This window comes from Sphaeramia orbicularis, chromosome 17, assembly GCF_902148855.1.
Source record: "Sphaeramia orbicularis chromosome 17, fSphaOr1.1, whole genome shotgun sequence".
NCBI classification, from domain to species: domain Eukaryota; kingdom Metazoa; phylum Chordata; class Actinopteri; order Kurtiformes; family Apogonidae; genus Sphaeramia; species Sphaeramia orbicularis.
In genome coordinates, this window is record NC_043973.1 from 45,557,369 (window position 1) to 45,569,026 (window position 11,658).

At 34.9% G+C, this 11,658-nt stretch overlaps 1 protein-coding gene across 6 annotated transcripts in view; it reads left to right on the forward strand.

Moving 5' to 3' along the window:
- LOC115437807 (solute carrier family 12 member 7-like) overlaps positions 1 to 11,658 on the forward strand; it is a 93,865-nt gene that overhangs the window by 26,376 nt on the left and 55,831 nt on the right. For 5 of the 6 annotated variants that reach the window (XM_030161155.1, XM_030161158.1, XM_030161159.1 and 2 more), the window contains exon 3: positions 317 to 448. In XM_030161155.1, coding sequence (XP_030017015.1) covers positions 317 to 448 — 132 coding nt within the window. Of the gene's footprint in view, positions 1 to 316; positions 449 to 9,559; positions 10,258 to 11,658 lie in introns of those variants that run through there. The other variant, XM_030161161.1, reaches the window with a different exon arrangement.

Sequence of the window (11,658 nt, forward strand, 5' to 3'; positions counted from 1 at the left end):
CTCAGCGTCGGGGGCCCTGATGTTCAATGACACTAGCGAGAACCCTGAATTACATAATATACAAATAATGTCAACTCCAAACTTTCCTCTATGTTTTTGAGTGAAAAAAGTAAAATTACATGATGAAAGTGTTTACATCTACAAATTATCCTTTAAAACAATGCCAATAACATAAACTACAATTTCTCTAGAAAAATGAGTGCAATTTTAACAATTTAATGCTGCATGTACCTATTATATTAAGATTAAGATGGTGTAAAAATGTGGCTTTACTTTTTTTTTTTTCTTCTTTTTTTTTTTTTTTGTGACTGTGCAGGAGGAGATGGACAGCGCCCCCATGGTGTCGTCTCTCCTCAACAAACTGGCAAACTATACCAACCTGACCCAGGGCGTGAGGGAGCACGAGGAGGCGGAGAATGAGGAGGGAGTCAGGAGGATCACTGTCACGGTATGAGAAGCTAATGTCAGCATAGATGCACTCACCCTAACCCTGACATGCTGGTATTTTTAGCCCCGCCCCCTGAAGGGGAGGCAAGGGTATTGTTTTTGGTTCCGTTTGTTTGTTTGTTTGTTAACACTCTAGCAGCAAAACTGTTGATTGAATTCATACCAAATTGGGCTTATAGATTGCCAGTGACCCAGAATAGATCTCATTAGATTTTGGGAAAAGTAGGTCAAAGTTGAATTTTTTAATGAATTTTTAAAATCTTTTTTTTTCTCCCATTTACTTGTCATGGGCAAAATTTCAAATGTCTGTAGCACCAAAACTATTGGTTGAATTCACACCAAATTTGGTTTATAGACTTCCAGTGACCCAGAATAGATGTGCTTACATTTTGGTGAAAGTAGGTCAAAGTTAAAATTTTTATGAATTTAAAAAATTTTTTTTTTCCCATTTACTTATAATGGGTGACATTTCAAATGCTTGTAGCAGCAAAACCATTAATTGAATTCATACCAAATTGGGTTTATAGATTGCCAGTGACCCAGAATAGATGTGCTTACATCCTGGGAAAAGTAGGTCAAAGTTCACATTTTTTATGAATTTTCAAAATCTTTTTTTCCCCCCCCATTTACTTATAATGGGTGAAATTTCACATCTGTAGCAGCACAACTATTGGTTGAATTCATACCAAATTTGCTTTATAGATTCCTGGGGACCCAAAATAGATGTCATTACATTTTGGGGAAAGTAGGTCAAAGTTCAAATTTTTTATGAATTTTCAAAATCTTTTTTTTTCCCCCCCATTTACTTATAATGGGCGAAATTTCAGATCTGTAGCAGCAAAACTATTGGCTGAATTCATACCAAATTGGGCTTATAGATTGCCAGTGACCCAGAATAGATCTCATTAGATTTTGGGAAAAGTAGGTCAAAGTTGAATTTTTTAATGAATTTTTAAAATCTTTTTTTCCCCCCATTTACTTATAATGGGTGAAATTTCACATCTGTAGCAGCACAACTATTGATTGAATTCATACCAAATTTGCTTTATAGATTCCTGGGGACCCAAAATAGATGTCATTACATTTTGGGGAAAGTAGGTCAAAGTTCAAATTTTTTATGAATTTTCAAAATCTTTTTTTTCCCCCCCATTTACTTATAACGGGCGAAATTTCAGATCTGTAGCAGCAAAACTATTGGCTGAATTCATACCAAATTGGGTTTATAGATTACCAGTGACCCAAAATAGATGTGATTACATTTTAGGAAAAGTAGGTCAAAGTTCAAATTTTTTATGAATTTGTAAAATATTTTTTCTACTCCCATTTACTTAACCCATAAAGACCCAGTCCTACTTTTGTGGCATTTCCCAAATTATTTTTTCTTTATATTTCACCTTTCTTAAATGATTTATCACCGTTTGTTGTAATATTATCCTCTTTATTTTAAGTTTCTTCAATGTAAATCATGTCTTTTCCTATATTTAATTTGGTGATTATGTAGATGTTCATAAAAACTCATTTAAAGTAAATTCAATGGTTATTACATCAAAAAAGAAAAAAAAATGTGAAAAATTACTTTTTCAGCAAAAATATCATTAACTTAACATAAAAATAAGTATCTCCATCCACTGTCATCGATCCAACTTCATAGGTTTTACTGGTGAATTAATGTTGTAGAAGATGACGGTGTTTCCATGGTAACTACAGAGCCTCTGAACATCCAAATGGGTCATATCTGATGACCATGAAAAGATGAACAACTGTATTTTACACCAATTATTTACACGTATTGATAGGATTAATGGATCAGCTGGTATTAAACAGTTTAGATCAGTAGATGCTTTTGGTCGATGGTGGGTCTTTGGGTCTTTATGGGTTGAAATGGGCAAAATTTCACATGTCTATGAAAACATCAATTTTGTTTCCATTTACTTCAAACTTGGCACATATACAGAGGCAACTGATGTGCTGACATCAGTACATGCATAGATATGATGACATCACACTGTAAGCCCGGAATTTGTATTTACTAAAATGCTTTAATTACAATGCACTTAAATGATTAAAGTTTTATGATGTTACTATAAAATGTTCAGTATATTCTACTAATTTGTAGACATAGTTGAAAGTACGAAAAAGTTTAAGTTGAATGGAATTAAATCACTAAGTTTTAGTCATGACCACACCTTTTTATCTTCGCATTGCATTGTGGGTATTGGGCATGTTGTTGAAAATGTGTTACTTTTCTGTGCAGGGGTTCAGCGGGGTTGTGGTGTTGGTGTTAATTTGGATTTAATGTGTGTATGGCAGTGTTTATTGGCCTTTTTGTGTTTGTTTTTGTATTTTTGTAGAGCTGCACCATGAGTCAGAGCTATAGGAAGAACTATGGCTTTACTGTTCATCTAAGACTGTTATTGAACGATGGAAATCTTAATGTCTTTTCAAATTAAAAGTGCTTCTTGCACTGGCAAATGTCAATGAGCTAACTTTCATTCATGCTACATTATACTAAGTTGAGTAATTTCATAACTATTTTGGTCAGGAATAGAATTTTGAGTTTTATTATCTTAGAAGAAAGTTGTTTAATCAATGATAATTAATCTGGCTGCAATTGAGAAAATTAGTCAGTGTAAGCTAAAATGCTGAGTTGAATGGTTGGATAGTGGGGTTGATTTTACAACAGATTTAAAGCACAAAAAATAACTTGTCTATTAGTGTTTTGTACTTAATAGTTTAACCCTTTCATGCGTAATGGTCACTCCAGTGGACAGCTGTTCAAAGCTTTTCTCTTATACGTGTATTCATGAGTTTTGTTGTTTACCTCCGCCAAGGAGGTTATGTTTTTGCCAGGGTTTGTTTGTTTGTCTGTCCGTTAGTGTGCTACATAACTCAAAAAGTTATGGACAGATTTTGATGAAATTTTCAGGGTTTGTTGGAAATGGGATAAGGAAGAAATGATTAACTTTTGGGGGTGATCCGGAAGAAATCCTGGATTCTGGATCACTTTGAAATTTTCGTTAACATTGTGGTAAATGGGGCCAAAATTTTCGTTTCCCAATATCTCGCTTAATTATTGACCAAAACTCATGAAATTTAACTCAGGAACTGACAATGGGGTCCTCTATCACATTTCAAAGGCTGATCCGGATCTGATCCAGAAGGCGGATTTTATCTCAATTTATATAAAAAATGGGGGTGCCCTTACTTTTTGGCCTACTGTGCCTTTAATATTAAAGGTAGAAATTTCTGACAAGCGCCATCGTGTAGCTCAGTCAGTTCCGCATCGGGAGTATGCCACCAGATTTCATGTAGCTTTAATACTTAAGGAGCTAGATCCAGAAGAAAACCGCCATTACGAGAAATGTGATTTTCGTGAATAACTACTGAACTAATAAGGATATAATTATGAATCCAGTTGCTAATGGTATGTTTTCATGGTCAAGGAATCTTAAAATCTAGGTAAAATAAATATGGGACTAATGTTTATGGTGGAAATCACAATATGGGGGAATTGCGCAAATCTCATGCAATTTGACTCAGGGATTTACAATGGGGTGTTCTATCAAATGGCAAAGACTGATCCGGATCTTTCAAAAAGTTATGGACAGATTTGGATGAAAATTTCAGGAAATATTTATACTGGCACAAGGAACAAATGATTACATTTTGGTGGTGATCGGGGGGGGGGGGGGGCACTGATCTGCCTTGGCGGAGGTCTGCGCTCTCAGAGTGCTTTTCTAGTTTTTTTTTTTTTTGGCTGTTGTTTTAGTTCCAACACAATGGACGCTTATGCACCATCACATACACTGTAATTCATTCCATTACTGTAACTTTGCTGTTCTTGATGAACCTGATCTGCAGTAACATGCTTGAGTGTAAATCAATTGCTTGTTGTTATTATTAGACTGTAATTAACTTCTTTTTTTTTTTTTTTTACAAAAAGTTTTTGTTTTTGTATTTTTGCATATTATCTCCATGAAGTGAGTATTGACTAGTATTGGAATATGTTAAAATGTGAGAAAACATCAGATTAGCTGCATGAAAACACACAATATATCAGTAAATACATGTTTTGTTTTGTTTTTTTTGCTTCAAAAATTAAACATATAGTGTCCAGCTAAGTGGACATTTTTGGAACTCCATGAAAAATAGGTTCATAAGAAAATTTTCAATTGCATAGTTTTTGTTTGTTTTTTTGTTTGTTTTTTTCATGCTTAAAGACAAATAAAAACACTCATGAAAAAAAAAAAAAATCTTGATTAAGGTTCTCATAATTTATGCATGAAGGGGTTAAAGTTTTAAGACACTACATATCTTTTCTGGCATGAATTGGTAACATTATGTAGATCTCTCCTGAGGATAAACCCCCAGAATCACAAGCCCTCCCCATAGTTTTCACACAGTTTATCAGTAAATACATGTTTCTGTGCGTCAAAAATTAAATGTGTGGTGTTCAGCTGGGTGGACATTTTTGCGACTTCATGAAAAATACGCTCATAAGAATTTTTTTTCCATTATTTTAATTTTAATTATTTTATTTTTTTATTTATTTTTCAGAAGAAAATTTTTAATCGCATTGTTTTTTTCATGCCTAAAGAGGAATAAAAACACTCAGGAAAAAAAATTTGATCAAGATTCTCATAATTCGTGCATGAAAGGGTTAAGTTCAATACTTTTAGCATTAAAGTTGAACCTACTTAAACCAATTGATTAGTCGATCATTACTCAAATCATTTCAGTGCAATCACTTGCCTCAAATTTTTTGAGTAAATTCTACTTATCCGGGCTTACAGTGCAGCTGGATTTATGCCAAAATAAGCTACAATACGTGCGATGGGCGGGGTTTGTTACCTTCATAACAGTCTCACACATGTAGATTTATCTGCGTATTTTGTTGTTCTGACATAGTTCACTGATACAGTCTACTCTCGTTATACTGCCAACTTCCGTTCACGGCCAAATTGGCAGTATAGCGAAAATGGTGTTCCTCTCACTTTAATGCTGACACAAGACATAAATGAACCATGTAGACAACAATTAAACTGTTATTAAAGGTTAACTAGGAAATCAATTGCTTTCTTTGGAATACGGCTGCATAGAAGCGCACATTGCAATAGCTAGACTGAAAACCTTAAATGTTAAAGGGAAAGTTTACCAGCCTTTTTCATTGATGGGTTTCCGAATGTTTAATAGCAGGGGTGTCAAACTCATTTGAGGTCAGGGGCCACATACAGACTAATATGTTATAACGTGGGCCGGACCAGTAAAATAATATAAATAATAGGATAAGAACTGATAAATAATGTCGACACCAAAGTTTTCTCTGTGTTTTTGAGTGAAAAAAGTCAAATTCCATAATGAAAATGTTTACATCTACAAACTCTACTTGAACATCACATGAACAAATATGAACAACCCGAAAATTCTTTAAAAAGATAAGTGCAATTTTAGCAATATTACACTTTAGTTTATCATTTATACATGTGCATCATACACTCAAAAAAATTATTCTTGGCTCTAATAAACATGAAGTAATACAGTCTACTCTCGTTATACCGCCAACTTCCGTTCACGGCCAAATTGGCGGTATAGCGAAAATGGCGTTACAACAGGTTGCGTCCATAATGTGCATGTCTTTACTATATGATGTCTATGCTGCCTCCGTTAACCCGTTCTAATTGCGTTTCTAAATAAATCTTGATTCTGTTATGTTGTAAGGGATCATTTAAAGTGGGGAAACATTTTAAGCATTATTATACCGTGTCGGGAAATGACACCCCATCATCTTGAGGCTTTGGCTTAATCCCACGTCCTCTTCCCGACATCCTGACCTACTGAGTGTTCTGCGATAAATGAACGGTGGCCGTTCCGTAGACCTACTCGTAGCTTGTCGCGATCAGCGTCTGGCGCGTTTGTTTCAGTGCGTTGTTAAAATTTATGTGTACTCGATGGCAATCGCGCTGGCAGTATAACGGTCGGGAAATCAATGGTATAAGTGTTGTTTGTGCATGGAACTGGGCTGGCGGATGGCGATAGGCGGAAATGGCGGTAGCTAATGGAATAATGCATTGGGGATTTTTGTGCAATGGTTTTGGTTGGCGGTGAGCGAAAATGGCGGTATAACGGCGGGCGGTTTAACGAGAGTAGACTGTATAACACAGTCTTAGTGCTGAATATTGGTATAATGGTGTTACATACTCAGTACTAGTCTTCAGGGCACCAAATATATATGTTTTTCTCATTATAGTTAATGTTATCAGTGTTTATACCAAAATCCCAAAGTCCAAAGGCCTAATGTGTGTGTTAAATACCTGTAGTACTCTGAGATGTTGACTGGTCCATGATAAGGTTAGTCAAACACAAAGCACAGATGTGATTTTAATTTATTTTTTCATGCAGGAAGTCATAAGAGGTGTATAGTAGATGGTTTGTCCTTGTGTTTGAGCGCCAACCGGAGGCGTGGAGTGGAGGTGGTTCATTTCAGTTGTTGAGAAATGAATCAGAAATGAATCTCCGCCCACTCACTATTCTGACTTTGCATTAGTGGGTTAGTTGTTTATCGTCCGGATATGGTCCCGTCTGTGAAATGTGTTACGCGTGGGTTTGAGTGGACGTCTGCATGTGTCATTAGTGTCAGTAGAGCTCCGACGAAAACCAGTTCTGTGTTGTTTCTGCTTCGAATAAATGAAAAAGTCTGTTAAACATATATGATGATGATGATAAACTTTATTTTGAACATAAGTAGGGATAGAATATAAAGGTCCAATTAATTTTCTTTTTTTTTCTAAAGCACAAATTTAAACAAACACAAAGGTTTCCAAAGTGCTGTACAATAAAATAAATCCAATAAAAACATAATAAAAGATAAAATACTAAGATACAACCACAATAAAACATAATAAATAACTAAATAAATAGACCGCCCACCCCAGATAAAATACCCGTGCACATAAAATCAACATCCTTCGCAGTGTGAAAAGCCAACGAGAAGAGATGGGTTTTAACAAAAGTTTGAAAATTAGACAGTGATGAGGCCAGTCTAATGTGCAACAATTAAAACAGGTTGTAGAAATCCACTCGATTTTTGCCAAAAATGAATATAAAGATAGTTTTGCAGCACCTGGAGGGTTCAAATTCAAACTGTATGAACTATTAGGGTCCAAATACACAAATAAATGAACCAAAGACTAGTAAAAGTGGGTTTAGCAAAATATGACCCCTTTAAAACAGTGTGTTAAATAATAATAAATAAAATACAAACAACCATAAAAACCATCCAAGCCTCTTCTCTAGGTTGAGTTATAAATAAGGGTGTGTATTAGCAAGAATCTGGTGATACAATACAAATCAAATTACTAGGATCACAATACGATATATCACGATATATCATGATACTGTTAAAAAAGTAATTTTTTGTTTGCTTCTTTTTCTTTCTTTCTTTCTTTTTTTTTTTAAGATTATTTCCTGGAAGAATTGAATTACACCAGAAATATGTATAAACACTAAACACATTTTTATTTGATCAGAACAGGATCTAATACTATATTGCAAAAATTTTCTAAGTCTCCTACTTTCCAAAGGAACAAAAATCTGCCTCTCAGACAGTAAAAAGTGCTTTTAGGATGCTTCAAAGAACCATTATTTAATAAAACTAAAAAATAATAATAATAAAAAATGAAATAAAAATAATAAATAAAATATAAACAAAAAAGAAAAACAAAAATGAACCTCCACCATATCTGTATTTGAATAAATACCTAAAAAAATATCAATACAGTACTTTTTAATATTGATACAGTATTGTGAAATGAAATATCGTGATATATTGCAGAAACGACATTTTCCAACACCCCTATATGTGATGCAGCCTCTTTTACAGTTTGCAGCCACAAACCATAATGTGCATCACATAATGATTTTACTTCACCTTACCTTACCTTACCTTACCTTACCTTACCTTACCTTAACTGACCTTAACTTACCTCACCTTACCTTAACTGACCTTGACTTACCTCACCTTACCTTACCTGACCTTGACTTACCTCACCTTACCTTACCTTAACTGACCTTGACTTACCTCACCTCACCTTACCTTACCTTAACTGACCTTAACTTACCTCATCTTACCTTACATTAACTGACCTTGGCTTACCTCACCTTACCTTAACTGACCTTAACTTACCTCACCTTACCTTACCTTAACTGACCTTGACTTACCTCACCTTAACTGACCTTAACTTACTTCACCTTACCGTAACTGACCTTGACTTACCTCACCTTACCTTACCTTACCTTAACTGACCTTAACTTACCTCACCTTACCTTAACTGACCTTGACTTACCTCACCTTACCTTACCTTGACTGACCTTAGCTTACCTCACCTTACCTTAACTGACCTTGATTTACCTCACCTTACCTTACCTTAACTGACCTTGACTTACCTCACCTTACCTTAACTGACCTTAACTTACCTCACCTTACCTTACCTTGACTGACCTTAACTTACCTCACCTTACCTTACCTTAACTGACCTTGACTTACCTCACCTTACCTTACCTTACCTTAACTGACCTTAACTTACCTCACCTTACCTTAACTGACCTTGACTCACCTCACCTTACCTTACTTTACTTTATCTTATCTTATCTTATCTTATCTTATCTTATCTTATCTTATCTTATCTTATCTTATCTTATCTTATCTTATCTTATCTTACCTTACCTTACCTTACCTTACCTTAACTGACCTTAACTTACCTCACCTTACCTTAACTGACCTTGACTCACCTCACCTTATCTTATCTTATCTTATCTTATCTTATCTTATCTTATCTTATCTTATCTTATCTTATCTTATCTTATCTTATCTTATCTTACCTTACCTTACCTTACCTTACCTTACCTTACCTTACCTTACCTTACCTTACCTAGGATGCTTCTAATAACCATTATTTAATAAAACTAAAATAAATAAATAAATAAATAAATAAACACAATCTAAACGAAAAAGAAAAACAAAAATGAACCACCACAATATCTTCATTTGAATAAATACCTAAAAAAATATCGATGCAGTACTTTTTAATTGCGATACAGTATTGTGAAATGAAATATCGCGGTATATTGCGGAACCGTGACGCAGCCTCTTTAACAGTTTGCACCCACAAACCATAATACGCATCACATAATAACATCATTATCTTTTCGGAGTCGTTAAAACACAGACTGTTCTGTCGATGCGTCCTGTTCCTCAGGGCTGCGTCCAGAACACACACTTTTCTATTGTACATTGTGCTTCTTGATATGAAAGAAACTGCAGTGCTGTAATAAAATTATCCTGAAAAAAAAGAGTAAATCACACATCTCTGGAAATCACCCTGCGCTTGTGACAAGATTCACGCGATTCCAGCTGAAACAAAAGCTGCGAAAACTGAAAACTGTGCCGTCAAAAATCAGATTACACGCTCCACTTACCTGAACATCTGCCAAAACCGGAAAACCAGACTCTGGGCAAAAAGGGTCGGATGATAGATTATTCCTGTGTGTAGAAAAAAAGCGTTTGTTGTTTTACTAAAACCCACCCCCTGAAGGATGCCTCTGTGTGTGTGGTTTTGGTCAAAGAGTTCAAATAGTACCGAGATCTGAAACTTCAGACTGAAAGGACTGAAGACAGAGACAGTAGTGAGTGAGTGGAAATGGTAGAAAAACAGACGAGACAGACAGAAGGACATGTGGGAGATCTGGAAAGTCACATGTGGAACGTCGCAGTGTTTAGATGCACGGGACAAAGGCTTTAGAAGTCGGAAAATGGTACGTACACTTTGGATTTTGTGCACTTTTAAACACACTGTGACAACATGTGAGATTATTGTGAATATTCAGCATCAAGTTAAAAGACTGTGTTTTAACCCTTTCATGCATGAATTATGAGAAGAGTTTTTTCCTGAATGTTTTTATTCCTCTTTAGGCATAAAAAAAACAATGTGATTGAAAAGTTTCTAATGAAAAAAAAATAATAATAAAATAACATAAATAAATAAAACATTTAAAAAAAAAAAAAAAAACAACATAACACTAACACTACTGCTACTAATAATAATAATAATAAATAAAATGTTCTTATGAACCTTTTTTTCATGAAGTTGCAAAAATGTCCACTTGGACACCATGCGTTCAATTTTTGAAACAGAGAAACATGTATTTACTGATAAATTGTGTCAAAACTATGTAGGGGGGGGGGGGGGGGGGCTTTATACTTAGGGGAGATCTATCCAGTGTTACATATTCATGTCAGAAAAGATATGAATGTGTTAAAACTTTAACCCTTTCATGCATACTGGTCACTCCAGTGGACAGTTATTCTCCAGCTGTTCTCTTGTATATTCATGGGTTTTGCTGTTTTAGTTCCATATCAGCCAACACAGTGGACACTTATGCATCATCCCATACACTGACATTCATACCATTACTGTAACTTTGCTGTTCTTGATAAACCTGATCTGGAGTAAGATGTTTTGGTGTAAATCAATTATTTGTTAGACAAAAAAGTGTTTGTTTTTTTTTTGCATATTATCTCCATGACATGAGTTATAACTAGCATTAGAATATGTTAAAATGTGAGAAAACATCGGATTAGCTGCATTAAAATGTTTTTTTATTTCATTGTTTTCATCTCACTTTCTGATATTGGGTTTACGTTTCTTTACTTCAAAAATTAAATGCATACGACATTTTGTTCATGCTTTCTTATATTCTTCATTCATAGGTCTTATGTATCTCATTGTTGTGTTTTTTTTTTGTTTTTTTTGTAGTTTTGTTTGTTTTGGTTTGGTTTTTTTCTCTCTCTTCTGCCCAGTTTACTCAGTTCTGGTTGTAGTTATTGTCACCATTATAATTGTCTCCATGGTTGTTGGTGTTTGTATTGTTGATACTTTCTTGTGAGGGTCTTCTCCACCTTCTTCTCTCTTGTTCTCTCCCCTTCTTCTACCCCCCCCCCCACCCCCACCCCCCATGTCAGGTCCGGCATCGAAATGTGGTTCAACAAAACTCATAATAAACACAGTAGAATATCAAAGGGCGCTTCATATACTTTATGAAGTTACCCTTGGAAAAGCAAATTTGTTCAGCACCAAAAGGAACCAGACTACCATTCTGCTGTTAGAACGCTGGACAAGACAAGTAGGAAAAAAAAAAAAAGTAGTGTGAGATACT